This window comes from Schistocerca gregaria, unplaced genomic scaffold, assembly GCF_023897955.1.
Source record: "Schistocerca gregaria isolate iqSchGreg1 unplaced genomic scaffold, iqSchGreg1.2 ptg000691l, whole genome shotgun sequence".
Classification (NCBI taxonomy): Eukaryota; Metazoa; Arthropoda; class Insecta; order Orthoptera; family Acrididae; genus Schistocerca; species Schistocerca gregaria.
The window spans coordinates 98161-123043 of NW_026062071.1; the positions used below are offsets into that span (position 1 = coordinate 98161).

The 24883-nt window shown below is 42.8% G+C and overlaps 6 protein-coding genes and 3 long non-coding RNA genes across 17 annotated transcripts; 6 read left to right on the top strand and 3 right to left on the bottom strand.

The window, feature by feature from the left end:
* The first annotated feature begins 164 nt into the window (after positions 1-164).
* On the top strand, positions 165-1082 carry LOC126319985 (uncharacterized). Its single transcript, XR_007557784.1, has 5 exons — positions 165-204; positions 307-451; positions 575-655; positions 732-752; positions 818-1082. It is a non-coding gene; the product is annotated as an uncharacterized LOC126319985 (long non-coding RNA).
* A 44-nt stretch (positions 1083-1126) lies between these two features.
* LOC126320008 (elongator complex protein 3-like) lies at positions 1127-3057 on the top strand. Its single transcript, XM_049993744.1, has 3 exons — positions 1127-1243; positions 1330-1574; positions 1661-3057. The coding sequence occupies exons 1-3, from the start codon at positions 1225-1227 to the stop codon at positions 3041-3043; spliced, it is 1647 nt and encodes a 548-aa protein (XP_049849701.1). The 5' UTR covers positions 1127-1224; the 3' UTR covers positions 3044-3057.
* A 545-nt stretch (positions 3058-3602) lies between these two features.
* On the bottom strand, positions 3603-6110 carry LOC126320007 (uncharacterized). The gene is made up of 4 exons (XM_049993743.1): positions 5528-6110; positions 5318-5467; positions 5050-5174; positions 3603-4939 (listed from the first exon to the last, which is right to left on the bottom strand). Exons 1-4 carry the CDS (start codon positions 6083-6085, stop codon positions 3673-3675), a joined length of 2100 nt encoding a protein of 699 aa, XP_049849700.1. The 5' UTR covers positions 6086-6110; the 3' UTR covers positions 3603-3672.
* A 46-nt stretch (positions 6111-6156) lies between these two features.
* On the top strand, positions 6157-7104 carry LOC126320006 (uncharacterized). 2 transcript variants are annotated; one of them, XR_007557787.1, is made up of 5 exons: positions 6157-6302; positions 6489-6542; positions 6607-6673; positions 6755-6785; positions 6854-7104. It is a non-coding gene; the product is annotated as an uncharacterized LOC126320006 (long non-coding RNA). The 2 variants fall into 2 exon arrangements; XR_007557786.1 differs by having other exon boundaries at positions 6205-6302; positions 6457-6542; positions 6854-7034.
* A 77-nt stretch (positions 7105-7181) lies between these two features.
* Positions 7182-8474, top strand: LOC126319980 (syntaxin-5-like). The gene is made up of 4 exons (XM_049993714.1): positions 7182-7495; positions 7558-7799; positions 7862-7962; positions 8039-8474. The coding sequence occupies exons 1-4, from the start codon at positions 7309-7311 to the stop codon at positions 8379-8381; spliced, it is 873 nt and encodes a 290-aa protein (XP_049849671.1). The 5' UTR covers positions 7182-7308; the 3' UTR covers positions 8382-8474.
* Positions 8475-12745: 4271 nt separating this feature from the next.
* LOC126319963 (anaphase-promoting complex subunit cdc20-like) lies at positions 12746-14346 on the top strand. The gene has a single exon (XM_049993684.1). It carries the CDS (start codon positions 12840-12842, stop codon positions 14151-14153), a length of 1314 nt encoding a protein of 437 aa, XP_049849641.1. The 5' UTR covers positions 12746-12839; the 3' UTR covers positions 14154-14346.
* A 201-nt stretch (positions 14347-14547) lies between these two features.
* On the top strand, positions 14548-16037 carry LOC126319964 (uncharacterized). Its single transcript, XR_007557776.1, has 4 exons — positions 14548-14854; positions 14911-15004; positions 15063-15155; positions 15214-16037. It is a non-coding gene; the product is annotated as an uncharacterized LOC126319964 (long non-coding RNA).
* A 1526-nt stretch (positions 16038-17563) lies between these two features.
* LOC126319965 (uncharacterized) lies at positions 17564-19494 on the bottom strand. The gene is made up of 2 exons (XM_049993685.1): positions 18041-19494; positions 17564-17975 (listed from the first exon to the last, which is right to left on the bottom strand). The coding sequence occupies exon 1, from the start codon at positions 19191-19193 to the stop codon at positions 18231-18233; it is 963 nt and encodes a 320-aa protein (XP_049849642.1). The 5' UTR covers positions 19194-19494; the 3' UTR covers positions 17564-17975; positions 18041-18230.
* A 1900-nt stretch (positions 19495-21394) lies between these two features.
* LOC126319966 (SWI/SNF-related matrix-associated actin-dependent regulator of chromatin subfamily A containing DEAD/H box 1-like) lies at positions 21395-24645 on the bottom strand. 8 transcript variants are annotated; one of them, XM_049993694.1, is made up of 5 exons: positions 24580-24644; positions 24297-24414; positions 24138-24223; positions 23529-24068; positions 21395-23450 (listed from the first exon to the last, which is right to left on the bottom strand). In XM_049993694.1, exons 3-5 carry the CDS (start codon positions 24178-24180, stop codon positions 21715-21717), a joined length of 2319 nt encoding a protein of 772 aa, XP_049849651.1. In that variant the 5' UTR covers positions 24181-24223; positions 24297-24414; positions 24580-24644; the 3' UTR covers positions 21395-21714. The 8 variants fall into 8 exon arrangements, with proteins under 8 accessions (XP_049849651.1, XP_049849648.1, XP_049849643.1 ...); XM_049993691.1 differs by having other exon boundaries at positions 21403-23450; positions 23529-24223; positions 24297-24406; positions 24580-24645; XM_049993686.1 differs by having other exon boundaries at positions 21403-23450; positions 23529-24223; positions 24297-24417; positions 24580-24630.
* Positions 24646-24883: the final 238 nt, after the last annotated feature.

Consider the following 24883-nt stretch of genomic DNA (forward strand, 5'->3'; position numbering starts at 1 on the left):
TGAAGAAAAACCACCGCGCCTCGCCACAAAAACATCAAACTCCAGGCACTCTTACTCGCCTCCGTAAATACGCAAGTGCCCACCGCGAGACCGGTCGCCCACCCAGTACACAAGTCTACAAAAAATACTCTTTTTAATTTATTTTTTTTTTTCTCGAGCCTTCCAGACGCTTCTTTCACACTGAAAAATTGACGCCACTCCAAGGTATGCGCCCACCGCATCCCGTGCTGTCTCGCACGTCCACCGATTCAACCCAGCAAATTCACTCTATTTTAACGCTATTTGCGCGTACAACCCGCGGAACAGACAGGTCCTATCGCTCTATAAGCCCTCAACATGCTCTCTCGTATATTTCATTCGACGACTCGCCGCTCCTCGTCTGTTGTCTCGAGCGGTATACAAAGACGCTTCTTCGGCGACGCGCACGCCGAGAGCTCCCAAGAGGCTTTGGGTACAACTGCAAATTCATAAATACAAATCTCTGGCAACTAACGGCTCTTTCTGTCAGACTCACGCCTCAACCGAATCCTCTAACCCGCACCCTATCCTCGTCTTCACTACCCGAACCAATCAGAGGGAATGAAAATATGGAAATACATCACCGTCATCGCCTTAGTTCCTAGCACCATCGCATTCGTACATGCAAATTTCATCTGTACGTGATTCCGTCTATAGCCAGCGTTCACTAGACCGCTCAGATATCCCTAACTCAGTGCAATCGCGGACGTAAGGCGAACACGAAGAAGAAATCGGTATGCCTCTTTAATGCAACTTTTTTTTCCGCCCACAAGAGAGAGCATATTGACTCTTTTTCAAGAACTCCCCGCAATGCCCTACAAACAGATAATCAACAAGAAGTTTCCATGGGGCGACGGAACTCAATCGCTGTTTGGCATGCTGCATGCCAGATATAAAGCCCAACACGAACACTAGCTGGCAGATTCCTTCATTCAGAGAAAATCAAGCCGTTCACCAAACAGAGCCAGAGAAAATTCTTGACGTGTCTTACGGCCGTTCATCGCTGGGTTCAGATCACTCGCAAAGACACGTCATAACAAACGCAATAAAAGGTTTTTTTTTTTTTTTTTTGAGGCAGTATTTCAAAAAAAAAGATGGCAAATCTTGTATCTCTTCCGGCCCGGCCCTCTTTGGCACACTTTTAAGATTTAACCGAACCCCCGCGCCTTTTCTCGCCGTTCGCCTCATTCTAAGTCTCTTCTCAAGATGCCAAAAATCCCTCTGAGTACGGGATGAGAGCATCGCTCTGCTGTTTTTTTTAGACATGCCACGCTGATTGGGGTCTCTCTCCGTTGTTATCTCTCTCTCAAGGCACGCAGCAACCGAACACAGACCATCTGATGGTCAAGACCATCAGCGAGATCGTTCAGCTGCTTATCCAGGCGCATCGCGAGGACCGCCACGTAAACTTGAGCACGGTCAAGTCGCAGTGCTGCCAGCGAAATGGCCTGTCGAAAATACCCAAAACGGTCGAAGTCATCTCCGCTATTCCTGAAAATTGGAAAAAATATATCGTACCAAAAATCCGGGCGAAACCAGTAAGAACAGCATCCGGTGTACGTGTCTTAAAGGCTAAGAACTGCGTCAATTTTGCATGCTACCGACTTCTCGAAAAAATAACCCGTCAATTGAACGCATACAGATAGCTGTGATCGCGGTGATGTCGAAGCCGCACAGGTGCCCCCACATCGCCGTAACAGGTAATGTTTGTGTATATTGTCCAGGGGGTCCCGATTCGGACTTTGAATACAGTTCGCAGAGCTATACAGGATACGAGCCGACGTCGATGAGGGCGATTCGAGCCAGGTATGATCCCTATATACAGGCACGGAGTCGGATAGACCAGCTGTCTCGTCTCGGCCACAGTACAGATAAGATTGAATACATTATAATGGGCGGAACGTTCATGTCTCTACCAGAGTCCTATCGCGACTACTTCATTAGAAACATGCACGACGCGCTCTCCGGCCACGTGAGCACAAACGTGGAGGAGGCTGTGCGATATTCTGAGCAGTCAAGGACGAAGTGCATCGGTCTAACTATAGAGACGCGCCCAGACTACTGCAAGGCCACGCATTTGAGCCAAATGCTCTCCTACGGCTGCACACGCCTAGAAATAGGCGTACAAAGCGTGTATGAGGATGTGGCAAGAGACACTAACCGTGGACACACCGTAATGGCGGTCAAAGAGTGCTTCCACCGGAGCAAAGATGCTGGTTTCAAGGTGGTCGCTCACATGATGCCCGACCTGCCAAACGTCGACTACGAACGAGATTTTGCTTCGTTTAAAGAGTTCTTTGAAAATCCAGACTTTCGATCAGACGGACTGAAAATCTATCCAACACTCGTAATTCACGGAACTGGACTCTATGAGCTCTGGAAGTCTGGCAAATATCAGAATTACCATCCCGATGAATTGGTCTCCCTCCTGGCAAAAATTCTCTCAATTGTTCCCCCTTGGACGCGTATCTACCGTATCCAGCGAGACATCCCAATGCCACTCGTCACCTCTGGCGTCGAGTACGGAAACTTGCGAGAACTAGTTCTCAGCAAAATGCAGGAGCTCGGTACAAAATGCCGCGACGTCCGCACCAGAGAGGTGGGCATTCAATACCTCCATCATCAAGTAAAGCCAGAGCAATTAGAACTGGTTCGTCGCGACTATGTCGCCAACGGGGGCTGGGAAACCTTCTTGTCTTACGAAGATCCAGTTCAAGATATTCTCGTTGGACTTCTGAGACTCCGAAAATGTTCAAACCTAACCTTCCGTCCAGAGCTTACGGGCGCCGTCTCCGTTGTTCGCGAACTTCATGTCTACGGAAGCGTCGTTCCTGTGTATACCCGTGACCCAAAAAAGTTTCAGCACCAAGGACTAGGTATGCTTCTCATGGAAGAAGCAGAAAGAATCTCTAAAAACGAACATCTGTCCTCCAAAATCGCCGTGATCTCCGGTGTAGGCACTCGGCACTACTACCGAAAGCTCGGGTACACCCTGGATGGCCCTTACATGTCAAAATATCTCTAAAAAAGTTCGCAGAATACTTCGTGTACAGATTTTTGTCGCGGCGTTTTCTCCTTCGCACATGCGGCATCCTGCTGGAGACGTCGGCGCGGTGCGCCTCTCTTGCCGCAGAATCCACGCAAGAGAGAAACTGCAGAGCCATCGCGCCAGAACATCGCATGGCCAGCTCAAAAGTGACAGCTGTCAGGCAATTTTTGTGCAAAAATGGCTTTGTGCATCTTTAACGGTATGCTGAAAAGCTGACCTATCAAAGACGAGCGACCGACAGCAAACAGCCGCTCTGTAGATGGAAGGGCCGCGGCATTCAAAAGAATGCACTGACTTTTGTAGGCCATGGATAGTTTGGGCATCTTCGATTTCTCTGCTTGGTCGTCAAAGCACATGCAGTGAGAAGCAGCCTCGTCCCAGTGAGGGGCCAGAGCGAAGTGCCAGCAACTCCGCGCGACGAAAGCACATTTTGTTTTTCAAAAAGAACTGAGAGACTATTTGGATCGAAAGGGGCGAGACGACACTGCTCTGAGAAATCTACAAGGGAACACAAAAAAAAATAAAACACCATACATATGGTTGAAGTGCGTGTACAGGGACCGTGGATATATTGGGCAGCGCGCGCACGGGAGTCGAGATGGAGCTCAATCCGACAGAAGCATAGAACATAGCTGAGCACATGCTTTTTGAATGGCGTCTTGCGCGATAGGGAGGATAGCGTCCAGATTCCAAAACCCATGGGGTGCGTTGTATAACTCGAAGGTGTATTTTTTGTTTAGAAAATCGAGTCGCCTCAAAAATCGTATGGAATCGTCCAGAAGCGGGTCGAACGATCCCGCCATAACGAGAATTTTAGAGGGCAGCTTGGCGTAGTATTTGTCTGGCGCATAGAGCGGAGACAAAAAATAGTCGTTGCGAGGGTCTTGATTTTCGCCGACATACGCCGAAAGACACAGATCCAAAAAACAATAAGGGATCAAAACGTCGTTGGAAAAAAGAACGCGGCTAGGTGTAAGCGTATGAGTTAGGTCAGTGGCCGGGTACCCAAGTATAATTCCATCCGGAATTCGAATACCATCTTGAATGGCCTTGAAAGTGACACCCAAAAGCAAGTTTCCCCCGGCTGAATCTCCAACCAAAATGATTTTCCGTGGTTTGATGTTTAGTGCGTTTGGATGAGTGATCCAATGGTAGAAAAAATAGCACTCGCTGAGTGCCACCGGATACTTTGCTTCAGGCGCCAATGAATAGTGAACTGAGAATACTACAGCGTTCGTCTTCTTGGCAAAAATGCGCAGATATCGTTCATGAGTACTTGGAGAACCTGAAATGAAACCGCCACCGTGAAAATGGACGATGACGTCAATGACTCTGCATTGCATCTCACTATCTATCATGCTCGTTGAAAGAGAGTGGGCACCCCCCCTCTTGCCACCAACGGTGTCATCCCTGAGGGCCAACGCTCTATAGTTTTGCATCTTCTCGTTATCAGAGTGCCACGATGCCGAAGACTTAATCTCGTCTATACCGCCCTGCTGATCTGTATCAGCCGAATTCACCCCAGACGGATCTTGACCGCCACTTGGATCTAAGTTGCTATCTAAAGACAGATCTGTGGACTCGGGTGCTTGCTCCGTATTGCCCTGAAAATAGTGCGCAAGCTCGCTTAACTCCATCGGCTTCGAATTATTCGTATCCGACGAATGCATGTGGATAACCGAGCGCAACACAGACATGGTGTCGGACGCTCTGTTCGAATGCTTCAAGTGCAAAATCCAATCCTTCGGTATATTAAATGACAGTTTGCTATTGCACACCACCAATACCTGCACGTGAGCATCAACCCCGCTTCCATTAAACTGCTTCGCGCTAATTCCATCAGACACCGGGACTTGCATGTAAAAACTTGTCCTAAAACACGGCCTTGTCAGAGGTAGCCGCGAAAATCAACCGAAATCCTAACTTTCACACACGACACACACACCGCGTACGCGCTATGTCTGGTCAGACCCTGTACGCACCTTATACGAGGCTTCATGAAATTCACGACCGCCTGTCCCAGCCCTGTCTCCGTCATGTTCCATATCTCCTTTACCACGGGAATCGAAGTGTATTTAAATTTGTTGTCTTTGCCCTGATTCTCGGACTATTTGTGTCGCACACAAAAATGTCAGCTCGTCTTCTATACAAAACCTACCCGCTGGAATTTCAAACTCGCCTCGCCACGTTGTGTTCGCTGCTCGCTCTTTATCCCCTGCCAGCCTCTCACTCACTTAGCTCGACACGCACCTCAAGAGAGCTATGGTTCCCGTGCCTTATCTGTTGTCTTACCTTCTTTGCCCACCGGCTAGCAAACTGATAATTTCTGTTTCCCCCATTGATGATAAACGACTTAATCAATCCAAACCACTGCGCGAATCGACGATTGTAGAAATTATACTGAGGCAAAAACGTTAAGGCTCGAACAATCTCAGTAATTTGAAAAATCTAAACACAAACCTTATACCAAAATGGAGGTATCTCAATCTTCGAAACGAGAGACAGCGCTTCCTCTCGACTAAACAAACTATCATAAAATGTTGCTATAACCATGTTGGGAATTATATCAGAAATTAACTCTAATTCCGAATTTAGTTCTTCAATCATTGGCGCCAATTTTGCTTGATTCATCTTAAACACAACCTTGTTCACCGCACTTTTGGACTTTGATATCTTAGACAGCAATCTAAGCAGTACCTCGGTTTCTTTAATGAAGTAATAGATAAGTTTCAAATAAACCTGCCAGCTACCCCTGACATCTGTAACCGTATTTTCCAATTTCTCGATGCCACATTCCATGGCATGTCTGATAATTTCCTCAATGTGGTACTTGATAAAGGTGAACGAATTTTCTGTTCTAATCAGGTGAGGAAGATATCCATTATGGCATTCTGCTATAACAGCTTTTAATTTACTCAAAAAGATAGTTGTATCTTGGCACAAATTGCTCATGGTGTCTACGAAATCATCGCGAAGTTTAATTGCTGCTTGGTTATCATGTTGGACGATTTCTTCCATGTGCAATAACTAGATAATAACAACTAAAATATTTAAAGCAAAAAAAAATTTTTCCCTCGAAGTATTTAACCATCCAGATTCAGCCCGTTTAGCATTTGCCTATCGATACAAGCGCCGTTCGTCGTTCAACCGAATCTATGAGAAAAAAACTAAAATTTACAGACCTAGACACAATTCTCAATTGCTCAGGCGTCAAAGGAGACAGCAACAATCAAAAGTACGAAAAACTGTTTCTGGAAAGAAAATGCTGGATCCAGAAAAACAAGAATGAATCAAAACTCTGAACAGACGTGACAAGTAGTCCACCCCACATCACTAAAATTTAAATTTTATTATTATAAAATGCCTTGTATACAAAAATTTTGTATTAGCTACACCGCAACAATTCTAATTTCTGCTATAGCGATATCATCTTTATTGCACTAGGCACATGCTGGTCCTACCCAGCCCTCAAATCGTACGGAAAGTAACGGATTCTAACAAGTTCGATTGACCGTTTTTACAATAATTCGCCAAATCAGGCTAGAAACAATCGAGTCGTGTAGAGCTGAGAATGTACAGATCTTCCTTGTAGACCAAGAGACTTGTGTACGCATCTAATAGCTTTTGAAACATTATTTTTGATTTTCTAACTAATGTACGGTGTATACACAATTTTCTATTACGCAGGTAGACTTCTGCATAGAACAGGGTATCATTCGTACGACGTCATTTCCCATAAATTTTTATGCAACGACTGTCAGAACTAATGCCCACTAAAAAATTTAGCCGGGTCGCCTGCCGCTATGCTGTACTATAACGGGAACGCTTTGCAAATTATGAGGCGGAAATCAAGCACTCCGACTTCTTTTTACAGTGGACAACTAAACAAGGACAAGTTTGAATTGCTAATCAAAATTGCGCGCAAAGCGATATCCAAAGAGGCAGTGTTAGAAAACATTATTTTGCAAGTCCCCTTTTAATTTCAACTAGGAGCACAGCTGTAAGTTACATAATAAATTTTTTTTAGTATGATTTCATTTTTGTATTCTCCAATACTTTATCGAATTTTGAACAATATTAACTTCAAAGTCTGTTACAGAATTCAAAATTTGCCAGGTTTTTCCTGACACATGTATCACAGAAGACGCACTCTTGAAATGTTTTTAGGTCAAAACTAATTGACTTTCAAAAAAAGCAACAACCCGTGCTAAGCGGGTCTTATATCTCTCATCCCAAACATCATGATGTATGACCGCACAACTGAGTTCATAAATGTGGCGCAATCGCTACATCAAAATACGACAATTCCCTCAACTAGAGTAAGAAAGGACACTTTGCCTTCAGTTATTAAAGATATCAACCATACAGCAAAAAAAATCAGTGGCCGCATTAATGTAACTGCGCAATGGTTAAAAGATTTGGCTAAACGTGCGTAACAAGTATAATCAATGTAAAAACTGCCAAAAAAAATCTGCTGACACAAAACAAAGTAACGAAGGTTAAGTCGATATTTCAGGATCCAGCTGAGAAAATTGAGGAGCTTGTAAATACCATTAAAGCGAGCATTCAGTCCATCCGTATCGAACTTGAAGGCCTAGAACAACTTATCGCCTCTCAGCCCATGCCAAACCACCAATTAAAGGAACACCACGAACTGATGGCCACAGTATTAAAGACGAATTTAGCGGAAATAACCACAGAGTTTACAAATCTATTGCGAATTCGAACTGAAGTACGCGTGCTCGGCTAACATGATCACAGCTCAAAGAGACCGTTTTGCTAATTATTCATAAGAACCTCAAAGCCCAACAAAATAGAAAAGAAAAGTTTGTAGGATCGAGACATCATATTTCTTCTCATTTACGCCATCCTTATGATGTAAGCTTAGAAGAAGAGTACGTAAGCGCTTTTATGTTTGTCCGTTTTTGATCGTTTTTTGCAAAAAATCATATTAAGCACAATCATTTTTAGAAATGCGGACACGTATGGAGAAAATGACGACATTTCTGTAATGATTCCTTTGGTCCCAGCCGTCGATTCTAAGTTAGAAAAGCGCTCTAATGCCATCCGCGCCATAGAACGAACAGTCGAGGAAGTGGGACAAATCATGTCCCAAATCGCGTTCATCACAAAGCAACAAGATGAAGTGATCACTAGAATCGATGAAGATATATCTAGGAGTGAATTTCATATACAAGGCGCATACTCTGAACTTTTAAACTACATTCCAAAGATTACTAGGAGTCGATGGTTGTATCTCAAAATTTTTGCCATATTTATTGTATTCATTATTCTGCTATTTGTGCTGATCTAGAAAATATAACGGCCATTTCTGTATGCAATGTATAAAAAAATAGTTTTCAACTCATATACATTTATTTCTTGCAACTCGGATGTGGCTATTGCCCTAGTTAAGCTTAATGTTAAGGGTGTCTATTTTATTAGGCACTAAAAAAACATGGATTAGTAATTTTTTTATAAACGGCCATTGAATTTAAAAATTTTAGCCTTTAAGCAATATGTGAACCTTCAACGCAAAAAAAACATACTCATAGGATTTTTCTTGCCATTCTCCCAAGTTCTCCATTGCAACAATGACCTATCTGCTTGATCAAATCTACGCTCTTTCCTTACAGTATTGACTGTTGCCGCACGAACAACCCTAGACGCATAATTGAGGTATCGAAGGTAGCTGATACCAGCTCGACGCCAAGCAGTGCTACTCATTTTGTAGTACAAACGGATCTACAAATAAAAATGCACAGGGACAAAAAAAATAACTTTTTGACACAATGTGTGGCAGAAAATGCACAAAAATGTATCTTTTCGATATGCGGCACCGAGCGTACGAGGCTCAATGTCTTAATGTTAAAATGGAACACTTTCATTTATCAAGGTGTCTAAAAAGAATAGGACATGCAAATTAGCACACAATTCGCAGAAGGATGATATACACAAACGTATTCCATTCCGTTGTGCTTGCTTTAAAACAATAATTTATAGCTAACAGATCTTCGTTAGGAACAATGCGCAAACTCTAATGTATATGCATGTATTCATGCCCTGATTTCAAAGAGACGCTTTTAGTGCAATGCCCCTAAAAAATAATCTGATAAGAGCTCGAACCGCAATCTATTTAAGACAACTGAAAACTTATTATAGCTTTGTAATAGCACAATCTATTCTCGTTACACTTACCATAAATATTCTATTCTTTTATTTGTCGAAAGCACGCAATAAGATTTTGAAAATAATATATATTGAGGTTGCAGATAGTTGATTCTCAATCTCCAGTCTTGCTCTATCAAATGGGTTTGGTCGCCTCCATTAACCATTCTCTAGCCCCTTCACTCACCCTTGGGCTGAGCTTTTCCCAGACCAATTGATGATAGTTGTTTAGAAATTTAATTTCTGGTGGATCCAATAAAGACTTCACAATCAATGTAACATTGATGGGTGCCATAGTCAACTGTTCAAACTCTAAAAACGGCTTTCCAGATAGGTGATTGCCTAGATTAGACTCGCGTACAACAACGACGTTTTCTATTCGAATCCCAAATTGTCCCTCCTCATAATATCCAGGTTCGATAGATGTGCAATGCCCGCTTTCTAAAGGCTTAAAATTTCTGTGAGATGCAAAGATGCTGATTCCTGGGTGAGATTCATGGACATTAAGGTAGTGTCCGACACCATGTCCTGTGCCGTGCGCATAATCTAGCCCAGCTTGCCAGAGCGAATATCGAGTCAGAACGTCTAGAGCATTAGCAGAAATGTTTTGTGGGAATTTAGCTGCGCTTAGTGCAATGAAGCCTTTCAAAACATAGGTATAGCACTTCATCTGCCATTCGGTTGGTGTACCAAAATGCCAAGTTCGAGTTACGTCAGTTGTACCGTTGAGATATTGTCCTCCTGAATCATTTAAATAGATAAATTCCTTGCTTAAAATACTGTCTGACTCTGATTTTGGTGAATAATGAATGATGGCCGCATTAGAGCCGACAGAACTGATGGTTTGAAAACTCAGACTGACAAAAGATTTGCGCGCAGAGCGAAATTCAAGCTCTTTGGTAGCCAAAGAAAATTCGTCGAGTTTCTCCTTACTGTTAGGATCTTGTAACTGACAAGTAATCCAATAAAAAAATTCTACAAGTGCAGCACCATCTTCTATATGACATTCTTTCATACCCTCGATTTCAACAGGATTTTTAACTGCCTTCATAAGTGCTACAGGAGAGCATTTTCGAATAATATTCGTATTGTTCTGTTCTAAAATTCGGTACACAGAATAATTGCATTTATTTGTATCTAGCCACACGCTATACGACTTATCAAATTTATCCAAGTAGTTATAGAAAGTTTCGTATGGACGAACTTGGACGTCTTTATCTTTCAAATACTGAGCAAATGATTCGTCTGCAACTTTAGACGGGTCGATAAACAAAGTAGCTATTTTAAGCAACTTTTCATTTTGTTCTATCTCAATTACCAAAAAAGAGAAAAATGTTGGATTATAGGGGATGTCAGACCCCCGCATATTGAGCAACCATGCAATATCATCAAGTGCTGTAAGTACAAGAACAGTCGCATCATTTTCAGTCATCTGAGAAATCACCCGCTTGAATTTCTCTTTTGAATCCATCCCGTGGATCTCTGGTGGTACAATAGAAATTTGCGGCACTTTGTTAAATAGCTTTTTACGATCTGACCAAATCTGATCAATTAAATTGTTTTCCGTCCACACCCAGCGGATGTTTTTGGATGCACAAGCATCCCGATATCGGTGCATTTCATTGACACTGATGGTACGTGGATCAATCGCAACAGTGCTATCCTGTGCAATTTCTTGAAGCTTGGCATACGGAGTTACACCACTCTGCCCCACCATAAGGCGCATTAATTGCCATCGATTGCTATCCAACTGCTTCTCTGCTTGAATCCAATATCGACCATCTGTCCACAGATAACCCTTGGCTTTTTTTGAGCATACTATCCCCAGACCGTAGCTGCCATCAAAGCCCGAAATATAGGCCAGCCTTGTATCTTGTGGCGCGACAAATTCATTCAAATGAGCGTCATTAGTAGTAACAATTAAATAGTCAATATTCTCCTCGTTCAAAACGTCGCATAGACGAACCAGAGGTGTGGATTCGTCCATCGGCAGATGCAGCTAAACGTAAAAAACAAAACAGGAAGGAAATGATAACTCTATAATTTGCATAATATTATTTGCCTACGAAAACATGTACATGCATACATATATCCGTTCTAAATTTGGCCAAAATTATTACATGCCCTTTTCTTGTTGTTCTATATTCTGATATCTTAAACATGTCTCGCTAAAATATGATTTTGAAGTTTAACCCCCAGATCTATTTTCGATTCATTCAAATGTCTTTGTATGGATATACGCAAATGTTCTCCATGTATAATGGTAACACGACACAAAAATATATGAAGACGCCCTGCTATTACTGATTAGAGAGAATCATGAATCGAAAAGCAGGAGCAGATAAAGAAAATATGGGCATCTTGTTTTTTGCATTGCTATTATATCAGCTAAATTTATTCCTGAACATAAGAGAGCACTCAATAAGCATTGTCATGCGCCTAAGTTGGATGCAAGCAAGCTTAAATCTAATGTGCTTTAAGCAATCATCCACCAATTTCTAGATCTTCTGAACACATCTCTTTCGACGAAAGCTATGTATCAATCGTCTATTGATGCCCCTTCTGTCAGTGACAACTTAAGGGACTTTATTTGGAAAACTGAATCAAAAGCATTCGAAGTTAGTACAAAATCTAGTACAGTCGCCTTAAACGAACAATTTTAAGAATTTAAATTACACTACCAACGGCTTATCAATAGAATAGCGATACAACAGTGTTAAACAAAAATTGCTATAGCCAACTTCAATTGAACTGAATTAGCCACATGGAAATTTTACAGAAACACGTCGTTTTATGGTAAAAGCTCGGAAGCAGGATTAAACTATCAAAAATTTGAAAGTAAATTCAAAAATGAGAAGAGTAACTGTGACGATCTTTACAACTATTTAGACACCGTAGAATCGGTATTATGAAAAAAATTACCATAAGTTCCGTGTAACTTTTATGGGATCGCTAGGAGAACACATAGCATGCCGAATGACACTTGGGTGGATTCTGAGTTGTCAGACGTATCGAATAAGATGGATAATGTAAGGAATACAGAATAAATTAGCATATTAGAGAAATTAGCTAGGCATTAATGTAGGGTCTATTTATTGTGTAAAAATTGAAATTTTTACCACGTTTTCGACATGAGTTTAAGTAAGAAGAAGGAAATTGACAAAAGACAGGTTTTGACTAGTGGTAGTAATGTTTTGTCCAACTTCGTTTCAAAAAAGACATCTAGTTATTAATTCTAGCTCATAATAAATCAACGCAATACCTCAACCTATCGAAATGCCCTAGCCGCTGGCATGTATCCTTTTCCTGAATATATCGAACAAACAATACCGAACATTGGTAAATTTATAGTAAAAATAAATTACCGTTATATTTAACGGCTATAACGGCTATGACAGATAATATATTTGGTTCGTTAACTTGGTTTATAATCATTATTTACTGTGTTGCCGTATCCTCCATTGATCCTACTAAGTCTTTCTACCACAAAAATACTGGTGTTGACTTACTGGTTTTGTTAATAAATTAGACTATATACTTACGTCTTGACAGATTTTTTTGACCACTCGCTAATCATACTAAATCTGCTCTATTTAACGGTAACATGAACGAAGTGATTAATCCTTCATCTTGCGCAGTTGGCGACCGTTTTATCCCTAACCGTTCCTCTATGGACACGTGTATTGCACAGTATAATTTGACCAAAGAGAACGAGGGTAATGTACAGGTATCCTGCTCGTTGAAGCAGCTGCACGATACACTGGCTGAATCTCTCTTTAGTAGCACGACTTCGATAGAGCAGTGTAAAATTATGTGCTTGAAAAACAAAGCACCGGAACCCAGAGCTGGATACGAGAACCGTTTGAAGGTTCTCTATTCCCAAAATCTGGACCACAGTAGCGTATCGCGCTACAACACGCGTCACATTCCATCTCAGGCTGAAAAAATATTGGACGCGCCAGACGTGCTAGACGATTATTACCTTAATCTATTAGATTGGAGTAAAGACAATCTACTAGCAGTTGCACTAGGTTCGGCCGTTTATATTTGGAAAGCACAGACAGGAGAGATTATTCAGCTATGTGATCAAGGCAGTTCGAAAGTGACATCTGTGTCTTGGGCACAAGGTGGCCAATATCTAGCCGTAGGAACGGAAAGTTGTGATGTAATGCTATGGGATGTTCGAGCTACCAAATTGTTGCGCAATATGGATGGTCACCAGGCACGCGTTTCGGCACTTTCCTGGAACGGATCGACTTTGTCCAGTGCAGGTCGAGATTGCCTAATTTTGAATCACGATGTTCGAGTTCAGCACCATTTGATAAGTACGCTTCAGGGCCACACACAGGAAGTTTGTGGATTAGCATGGTCACCCGATGGATCACAGCTAGCTTCTGGAGCCAATGATAATGTTATGAATATCTGGGATACAAGCGATCTGTCCAGAGCACGATACACAATTACCGAACATCAAGCAGCAATTAAAGCCCTAGCATGGTGTCCTTGGTCGGCCAATACTCTCGCTTCGGGTGGCGGTACGGCAGACCCCTGCATCCGTTTTTGGAATACGAGCAGTGGGGCGTGTCTTAACACAATCAACACCGGAGCCCAAATCTGTGCCCTGCAATGGTCCAGTCATTACAAAGAGATCGCTTCATCACATGGATGGAAAAACAATATTTGTATTTGGAAGTATCCCTCAATGGTAAAGTGTGCCGAGTTGACTGGACACACATCCCGTGTTTTGAACATGTCACAAAGTCCAGATGGAACGACATTGGTTAGCATAGCAGGCGACGAAACACTCCGATTTTGGAAAGTCTGGTCGTTGCCATCTGGAGCAGGCTCTAGCAAAGCAGCTGCTAAAACGCAAACCGGTATTCCTACCCGAGGCAGCACGATAAGCAAAATTCGATAGCCTTCAAGCAAGGAAATATTACCAGACAACTTTTTGATATACTAACGTTTTTAATTATTTGTAGATATGACGATTAGCCAGATTGTAAATACTAACATTTTTGTCAGAAATAGGAATTTCAAGAGCAGAAGCACAAATGCCTCTGCCGTTTTTTGTAAGTCAAAGCAATAAAATGTCTTTGTCCGCGGCCACCAAAAAAGTTTTTATGTTGATTCTCAGCATGTCCGTATCTTATTTCATGCGGAAGTGGCATCACTTTGCCCATGGTGTGAACCCCAATTTTTTTCTAATTTTTTTCCTGGACGCTGTCGTCGGCTGCGTTAGTTAGCGAGATGGCCACTAATGATTGACATTTCAAAAAATGTATAGATTTGGTTTTAAAAAATTTATGTTGTTATTATTGATAGATTAGCTGTCCTGTTAGATCTTCATGATTTTCCAGTATTTGAGGTCTACTGATAGGGGATGTCAAGGTGGTTGTTTGAAGAAGCCTAATCGGACTGCCAGTTTTCGAAACGTCAGGACCCCATTTTCTACACTTTTAATGCATTATAATCATACGCCCGGTTCGTTTGGTTTCGGACTAGAGGGGCTGCGTGATTCTATATTTGCTAGTTCAGGGGGTGGTATTTTCAAGATTGGACGGGCCGTACACAGAATTACTCAGCCAGCGTTGGTATCAAGGTCTGCTGGTCGATTTTGTATGCTTCTTCGTCAGTCACCCTGGCCGAATGAAACAGACACTTACTCAACACAGTTTATCCTAGTCCTTCTAAAGGTCTGGCCTCTCACTTTAGCACAAAGCGATTACATTTATCGCTAATCAGACCTAAAAACTCGACTCGTTATCGGTACGTTAAAGAAAGGAGCTTTGGTGTCCGACTTTGGTGTGTCTAACGCAGTACATAGAAATGCGATTCTAGCGTTTGGCTTTATCATTACAATTGCGATCACCTCGAGCGTTTTAACTTCTCAGCAGCTCAAAAGTTCTCCTTACTACAGGTACGCATATTTGTACCATTTTCCGTGCAGTATTCATTCGTCTAACGAATTTTTCTAGCGTATCTCTAAGTGCAGTTTGTGATCATCAAGTTGTTCGAGAAATGCTTGGCTTTCCGATTTTTGAGCCGTATTTTGTGTTTTTAGATAAGGGCAGCAGCACGTTCGAGTTGTCGTACACTGTCAAAGGAAGCAATGGAAGGTCAGCGTTGGTCAGGGCTGTAGCCGACCTCGACCCTAGTCGAAGATACGTTTCCGAGAAGTCTTTTCGGTACATTCAGATATACCCTGATAGAAACCAGATTCGGCATACATTGGACAAGATAAGTAAAGGAATCAACTTTCTGACATCTAAGGAGCAAGAACCTCACTCTGAGCCTGCTATTTACATCTTGAGTAATGAAAAAATTTGATTTCACAGTATCGAGAGAACGATTGGCCGAAATCTGAGGAGGACTGCTGTAAATTTTCGAAGGGCTCCGAGTCTATAATCTTTCTCGAAAACTGCTTAAAAGTATAGGATGAAAAAGCGCCGAGTATAGTACACAAAATATTCGAGGCGCGAAGATGCTGAATTGTCTCGATACGCATACGACAGACAAAAGAAACGTTTGTAATCAATTCTTGTCTTCTCACCAACTTATTTTTATGTGAATGTTCTGCCTTTGGCAGCGCGCTAACAAGCCTTTTAGACTATACCAGTTTCAAGAAAAACTATATCTCGTACCAGAAATGAAATATTTCTCAAGGCCGCATGATTGTGCTTGACAACTGCATCTCACAGAGTGCAACGTGTCACGTGTACATGACGCCAAACTGAGGCACCATCTTTATGTGTAAAATATACATTTTTCTAATGCTTTTTGCGTGGCATATCTAGATCGCGACCCTAGATGCTTTTGTGCATGTATTCCGTCTCTAGACACTTAAAATAACATCCGTCTTGAGATCCTTTTTATGTACTTGCAGTTAAAATATATAGACGCTTAAAAATATCTTACTTGAGATACTTTTTACATAAAAAGCTCAGGACACTTTGAGATTATTTTTGTGTACATTCAGAATAAATATCTAGGCACTTATTATAATGTCTCATTTCTACAATTCTTGTAATTTATCGTCTCAGAGAAGATCTACGAGGACATAAATTATGCTTTTAATTCACTCTTGGTAGATTGACTATACTCATCGAGATCACATTTATTTAAAACTCTATCTACAAATATGTTTGTTCGACAAATGGACAACGTACGTTTTATTCAAACTTCGAGTTATAGGCAACGAGCTTCAGAAGATTAACATTTGACTCTGATCAATTCAAGAGAAGGGAATGTAAAATTCAGCACTCAGACTCTGTTGATCCTGAATATTCTGTCTTTGAGCGACAGCCAGTGGATGTGTGGAGGACAATTTTAAAATTTGTGAATCCGCGCAGTTTGGTGTCATTACAGAGAACAAGTCGTAAGATGTATAGGATAGTATCTGGGGAAGCAACGAGGCTTTATTGGAGCGACCTGGAATCAAGTAGGCCGTCTAGTTCTGAATTTTCGAGCATGATTAAGGTTTCCGCTTCAATTCATCATATCACAATAGAAGATCCTTCTTTATTGACTGAGTACAATATTTTTCAAATTTCGCAGCTATCTCAGCTGAGATCGCTCAATCTGGGATCTATAGAAGATACACCTGTCTCAAATAGCCTCATTATGGCGCTTTGGTCTCTTACTCAGCTAACGTCTTTAACGCTTCACTTTGGAAAAAATTCACGGAATTCAAACTTTTTCTTTGTTGCCATAGCTTCGCTGACAAATCTTCAGTCACTGGTTCTGAGAAACCTGCCGTTATCATGGAAAAGTGCACAAGACGTGGTCTTCAAGGCACTGAAGAATGCCCCATTACACCATTTGGAATTAAGTTTTGCCTATCGTGACGTTTCATTTCGCAGTCTAAAAGAATTAAAACCGAACGTTTTGATATTAGATTTTGACTCTAAGAAGATTCTAGACCTCTCAGATCAACATCAGCTAGTCGTTCTGCGCGTGCCAAATTGTACAGTTTCTCCAGATCACATAAGGCAAATGACCCAGCTGAAGACACTCGAATTCACACCATGGAATTGGAGAAGAAAAGATTTAGATGTTTTTTTAGACTTGAAAATCGAACAATTGGCAGTTCGTACGAATTGGCTCCCAGATTTGCAAATACTCAGGCAACTATTCCCTTACCTTAAAGATATCAAAATAAAAGACTGGAGTCCACAATGCAGCAGGACCCTGACAGAAGCTATCAGGAAACCGCAGAATTCATTCAGCCAGAATCATCCAGATTGCCTTTCGACGTTTCAGCAAGATGACAAATTACCAAAAACATATTGCTCACCTCGCATACCCACGCCATACATTGAAAAACACATGCTTGTGCCCGTTCCTGTCTGCAAACGCTGACGGGGGCTGCAGAACGCATGGCCTCGATAAAAAAAAGCCTTGGAAAAAAAACCTGTAAAAAAAAAGTTACTTGAACCTGTCATCCTACTTTTTTTGCCCATAATTTATTATGCAGTGCAACGGATGGCACTTTAAAAACCCTTTAGCTCGCCGGCTCCTCAGCCGATCGTAAATATAACACATTATTACAGCGAATGAGAACTTCTCCGATATTACCAGTTAAATTTCCATCTATAAACTCTTCTGTATTTGTCAACTGAAGATTGAAGTACTTGTCGCTTGATACCAAATAACCCTTGTATTCCATTCCCCACTTCAGCTTGACCATCACGGGTTTTCCTGTAAGCTGCTTCAAAAATGGTTTCGGATTTACTGCATTCTACTCGCCAAAAGTATGTCAGTTACTTACGGCACAAAAACGTAATACACTCCGACAAAGCGTACCATTCGGAGCGCTTCGGCGGAAGATTCTAAAAAAGATGTGCGCACAAATGAAATAAAAAAAATATGTAGGCGAAGATAGCACAAAAACACACCCACACTTGAATGATAACAAAAAAATGAACTGAAAAGAGCCTAGAAGGCATCACCAGTTCTTTGCCACTTTCTGAATCAAAAAAGAGTTACAGGTAGTTTATGTTACGGTGTTTGCGGGAGGGCCGATAGCGTAGACAATACACGCAGCGTATTCAAAATCTTTGAAGCCTGTCGTTGTGTGGGGCTCAAAACTTGCAGAGCGGTCTACCTTTAGATAATGCGTTTTAATGTAATGTCCCATCAACGCTGCTACAATCTGACTCGGAGACACAATCTCGAGGCCGTTGATTTTCTTTTCCAGAGCGTGAATTTCGTACAATTTTCTCAAGCTAAATGAAGTATTCGCATCTAAGTCTTTCCACTTATCGGGGAGTTGATCAGCATCACCCGTCCCCGAGCTCTTAAGCGCTCGGACCTCGTTAGGCATCACTCCCAAATACTCGGGATCAAACTTCTCGTACAGGTTTCTGGAACACAAAAAAATGACATCTCCTGCAGAACAAAACTTGTACGATACCTCAAAATTGCGCAGGTCTGGACAGCCGTTATAAATGTACGGCCCGATACGGCCACCTGGATCGGCATACTCTGAATGACGAGTCACCTCCTGAACACGTCCCTCTTGCCTATTCCAATAATATACTCTACCATTTCCTATTGAGACGCTTATGCAACACCATTTGCAAAACTCACTGGCCTCGCACGGCTCAACTTCTACTGTTACACAAACGAGCAACGTCGTGGTTCCCGCATTCCAAATAATTTTTTGATTTTCAAGAATGCGTTTGTGCGCCAAGCTGTAACACTTCAAAATTCCGGCTACAGTTCTACGTAGCTCGTTTGAGACAAGATTGAGGGCCCTGAACTCGGATACGACCGCCTTGACGGCGCACTCACATGCCTGGCGTGATGCAGCGTTGCACGTCAGTCCATCCGCGATGCACACCAACGTGAAGTGGTTCCAAATGACCACGCCGCACTGACAGGGAAGGTAACTCTGGTTGCTCGTCTTTCGTATAAAGGGGTCTATCGAAGTCACCATCCCAGAAAGAAGCGGCATGTGCAAATAAAACTCCCTCTGGTTGTCGCTCGGACCCTGATACGCAAACAGACACTTCGACTGAGGAGAAATCTTGATTGGAAGCAATGGTAGAGAATTTATCAAATTTTCGAGAAACGACAGCTCACCATGACAAAGCACAATGCCTTTTAGGAACTCCTCGCAGTAGTGCTCGGTCCAACAACCGGAGAAATATTTGAAATCGCCGTTCTCTCTCTGAGTATTCAGATCGTGTCTTTGAGACGATTTACGTGATGGAGCTAATACCGACCGAGCTGTAGTTCGAATGGGCCTTCTCTTCTTAATTGAATTGATTTGAGCGGTTAAATCTTCTACCCAAGACCTCTTTTCCGCATCGGTTTGCGCTCCAAAAATGAAACATTCACCGTCTTGTTCCAACTTGAATAAATGAGAAAGCTGCTCAGACGATGAATATGAATCTTGGGAGAATTCGTATATGCACGTCATTGGCTGATGCTTACGAGGCCGATGGTGGCAAACCTGCGCCCTGTGCAAAGGGATTGTTTGATCAACTTCATTTCCCCTTAGTTTACTGACGACTGACAAAATCAATACATCTGAGAATAAAAGCAGATTTAAACGTATCGCCTTCTTCTTGGTGATCAATAGAATAGGACCCTCACGTATTGGCGCTTGTTTCAATTCGAGGTCCTCCGTAGATAACATTCCAGACTTCGATTTCCTAGAGCTCGTCATGGAATTCAAACGATAGGATTTGTATAGCTTCAAAGCCCCTTCTTGAAAGGGCTTTAATTCTAAGCTAAGCGCCTCCAGCTCTTGTCTGACCTTTATAAGCTCACCGTAGTCCGGATGGTCTCTTTGAGTCATGAATTGCATTTTCTTGAAGAAGTATATGTACCTTTCCAAATGATAGATTGGCAGTACAAGTAAAGAGTCAAGAGAGGCCACCATGCCTTCTGAAGTTGAAAATTCTTTGTTTTTTCTCAAAAAATTTGAGAATTCAGGTAAATTATTTGCCTTGACTAGCTGCTTAAAAGCTTTTGAGAAGCCCTTGATGTACGTTCCATAAATGAGCTTGAGCTCACCCATTACCGAGGAAAACATGCAGCCGATTTGAATTATCGACTGTGGCCAGGATTTTTGGCATTTTTCTAGCTTTTTGCAAAGTTTCTTTGTGAGAGTCTTTAGCTCCTCGAGGTTTTGAAAGATGCTTAAAATGTGATAGCCCGAAAACCTGTTGGGCAGAACTATCACGGCCTTCTTCAATTGCAAGTAATACACTTCGTACAATAATACCAAGTTTCGGAAATAAGCACGCTCAGAATGTAAAAGACTATTCCATACATCGTATCGCTTTCCCAGTTCTCGCGCCAAGGGAGAGGCCAGAAACTGGGTGACTTTACGCGCGTCGTACCAGCATAAAACAGCAAATTAGTGAAGGCCCTCAATGAACAACGCAAAAAAAATACTCTGGAATTTCGTACCTAACCTGATGAATGTTTCTTTTTTTACAAAGCTATTAACAACTTCCTCTGCTTTTGAATGGATGGCTCGATCTGAGAGCTGAACATGTTTTGAGGCTATTAGAGTACTTTATGCTCGCTCTACTACCAAGCATCTTCAACACAAATGGAGACATACCAAATTTTCTTGGGACTGTACCGATTCCGATACTTCTGAGCTTTGATTCGATGTACATTCAGAAACGCTAACTCTAGAGTTATTTATAGACGAGCCCAGTTCGAATTCTGCTGAAGGCACGGGCAATTTCTCCGCTTGAATGCAGAGATTGCTCGTGTTGGTAGCCGAAATAGCTCTCAAGAGATTGTGGGTCTTGGGGTCAATAGTGTCTCTGAAGCGTCTGAGCATTGTTCAGCCTTTATTAAAGACGGGCTCATATGAAGAGGGATGTGTGAACTGCTAGTGGATGGCCGGTCAAGTGGCAGGAGAGAAACTCGAAGCGGAAGTAAAGACGATTCTCAAAAATAGCTCTCAGATGCTTAGCAGCATCGTACAACATTGACGATGAAATATACAGATTGTGAAAAAACTTACCAAAAAAAAACACGTTCTAACTGGCTTACACGACTCCTCCTGCAGAGACATCAAAAGAATGCAGGGCGTCTATTTGGAAGCTCTGCGCGCACGCTCAGAAACAAACGCCTCCGGCGAAGTGTAAGCTTGTGCATCTTTGCGTACACAATGTATTATACAAACACTTTTTAAATCGGCTTTGCCAGCAGCGCCTCGTCACTTCGGATGGTTGGTTCTTTTCCGCAAGAAATACGCGGAACCGTAGCTCCGGTTCGAAGGAAAAGCGGAAGGGGTGAAACAACCGCGGTCTGAGGGGGACACTGTCAAATGACAAATCAAAATTTTATTTTTAAAACCTTGTAGCCGAGCAGACAACCTGAATGCACCACACCCAAGTTGATCGAGGAGAACCTGTGATTCGCTTTTAGGCGAATGCCGACACCTCGCCCTTGAGTCCGGCGCGCATGAAAGACGAGGTCTGCGAGAGAAAGCAGAGCCACGATGGTTAACTTTTTGTTATGTCTATGATATCGAAGTCTACGTCGTCGTTTGCTTCGGCCGTAGGAGCCTGCGTTTGGCGAGAGGTGTCGAACATGGCTTTGACCAAGTTCTGCATCAGGGCCGGGCTCTCCTTGTCTCCGACTTCGTCTTCGGCGAACTTGCCCTCGTTCAAGACAAGGTCGTTGAGTTCAGTTTTTCTAATGGCCATGTTGTACATGTGTTCCTCGACCGTGCTAACGGCCACTAGAATGTAAATGGTGACCTGCTTCGTCTGTCCCAGGCGGTGGCAACGGTCTTCTGCCTGCCTGTCGACTTGCGGATTGTACGAGATGTCGTGAAAGATAACCGTGTCGGCGGAGGTCAAATTGATGCCCAAGCCGCCCGCCAGTGTCGTCAACAAAAAGATAAAATAGCTTTCTGTCTCGGTGTTGTAAAGATCGATGACGGACTGCCTCTCATTGATGGGAGTGGTGCCATCCAAGCGAACGTATCGCATGTCCAAGTACTGAGTCAAAAAGAGCTCCAAAATGTCAAGAACTGTCGTAAATTGGGAAAATATGATGACGCGGTGGCCCTGCTCTTTCAGCGTTGGCAAGAGCTTGGCGAGTACCAACAACTTTCCGCTGCTCTTAAATAACTGGTTTCGAGTCAGCGAATACTTCCTGAGAGCAGGGCTCTTCAAGGAAAGTTTGTGAAGCTCAAAGTCAGAAAGAAAAGTGAAATCATTAACAATCTCGTCAATACAAAGCTTGAACAGAGAGGGATCACTGCGTTGAGCGTAGCGGGCGAGCGTTTCGATGGCTTCGTCTGAATAAAACGTCCGAACAAGTATCGGATGATTGCTCACTTTCCTCAATTGCATGAGCATGTTGTTCATAAATCCTGCTCCGGACGCTCGAGGCGCGCCGGTTTCAGGACTGTCGGTGTTGGGCAGCACCTCCTCGACCTCCCCCTGACCCCTCTCCGCGACAGCATTATTATACCCGCACTGCTTCAGACTAAGTTCAGTCGACGCGAAGCATTCTGTGTATAGTTTGTGCTGAACAGGAGGCATCTTGATCTTGACCAGCTTGTGCTTCTTGGGCTCCAACCCCAATCCTATCTCGTTCTTCAAACGGCGCAGAATAAACGGCTTCAAAATGCGCTTCATACTGTGCACGTACTCGCACTCGGATACATCCTTCCAGTCGTTCATAATCACCTTGACCTCTTGCGACAACTTGCTGCTATGCAGAGAGGAAAACAAATCCGGCATAATAAAACGAAGCAGGGCGCTAAGCTCATTCAGATTGTTCTGCAACGGCGTACCTGTGATCAAAAGCCTTCGCTGCGAATTGATTCGAAACAAGTAGGCATATCGACTCGTGTCTTTTCCCTTCAACATTTGCGCCTCGTCAACTATCAAGTAGTGAAAGTTCAACTTTCTCAAAAACTTGTAGTCGGACTTGCCGCTGGCCGTCTGGAAAGTGGTAATTAAAACATCGAACGGATACTCTTTGTCAACCTGCTTTTTTTTGTACTTGGCATCGTGAACTAGAATGTTCATTCGGAGGTCGTATCGCTCATTTTTAGTGCCGTAGTACATCAAAACCTTCAGAGAATCCGACCAGTTTGAAAACTCGCGCATCCAATTGCTTATAGTCGACGCTGGCACAATAATAATGTGACTAAACAAATGGCCCTTTTCCTTCAGCAACGTCAACAACGAAATCGTCTGCACGGTCTTTCCCAAGCCCATCTCTTAAAACAAAAACGCGTCAGTCAAAAACGCGTCCAACCGGAATCGTGCCAAAGCGCACTAAATAATACGTCGCATACCATCCGCTAAAATACACCCAAGCCCCTCGTTATGCAACGTGTACAACCAGTTTACGCCAGCAACTTGGTAATCCTTCAACTGACGCTTCAGGGCCTTCGGCTGTCCCTCGAGCGCGTTCTCACCACTTTGAAGCTTGCTAGACAGCAAACGGTCCAGCCGCCTAGAATATCTAGAACATTGCTTCAAAACCTTGTCAAATTCAGAATTGCCCTGCATGCTTTCTTCCTCGTCCTCGCTAATGGTACCCACGTCGCCAACGCCATTCGAGTCCGAATCGTCTTCATCGGTCTGTCTGCGCCTCAGTCTCTTTAGCCTAGAATGGACGGACTTTTGTACATCTGTACCATTGTCGTACTCATCGAAATTTAGCAAAAAATCACCATCTGTACCCTCCACTTCCCCGCTACCCCTTTTCGAACACTTGACGTAAGGCTCACACGCCGCCAGCTCCTGAATCTCTGCATCGCAGCCCTCTGCTTCAATCAAAATTGGCACCACTTCTTCTGAGCCAAGAGAAAGCGGACAGTGCACGCCCTGATCTGCGTTGTTCCTAGTCAGCCTCGACCTCTTCAAGGAAGCCGCTGTGTCAAACGCACTCTCCTGACTACCATTCGACAACTCTGAATGCTGGCCTCTAGCGCCATTTTGCATCCGGGTATCACTATTTGTAAAAGTTATGCCACTTGATACTGTCCTAATTTTCAAGCAACGGGAGTCAAGTTAACAATCCAACCGGCACGCGTTCAAGCGCCCAGGAAGCTACGCACCTTCTCCCGACCGAAACGATGAATCGGCTTTTTGAGCACTTGGACAACCACCGCGATTGACGAGCTTTTGGTTCTCTACGTTATTCTCGGCACAAGGCAACAAGCTATCACTATTTTCCTCCTTTCCGCATACAAAAATGCAAGTCCAATTTAGACAGTTCGTGCACGAATGAGGGAAAAAAAACCTTAGTAACAGCTCCGCGAGCCAAATCGCTCCATGAAAGAAAACTCGCGCCAATTACAAATTTGACGCGCGAACCAAAACCAACGAAATCCTAGGTACCCTCGAAAAACAACTGGCAGTGTTGTTTGCTGGTAAGTTTATAGCATAAAGCTAGGCTATATAGTAAAAATATTGTCTACTATAAAAATTTCATACTAAAAAAAATAAATGGCTATCAGAAACAAAGCTGTCACGGGCCTTGGAATCGACCAACGAAGTAGCCACTTATAGCTCCTAACACATTTTCCGGTAGGGCAAGCGCGCATTGGCGGTAAATATCTGACGCTTCATATTGCAACATGACATGGCTCCAATAGTGTGCTTCTCGATTTACTTTGTGTGTCTCAGAGTTTATGCGGTCTTT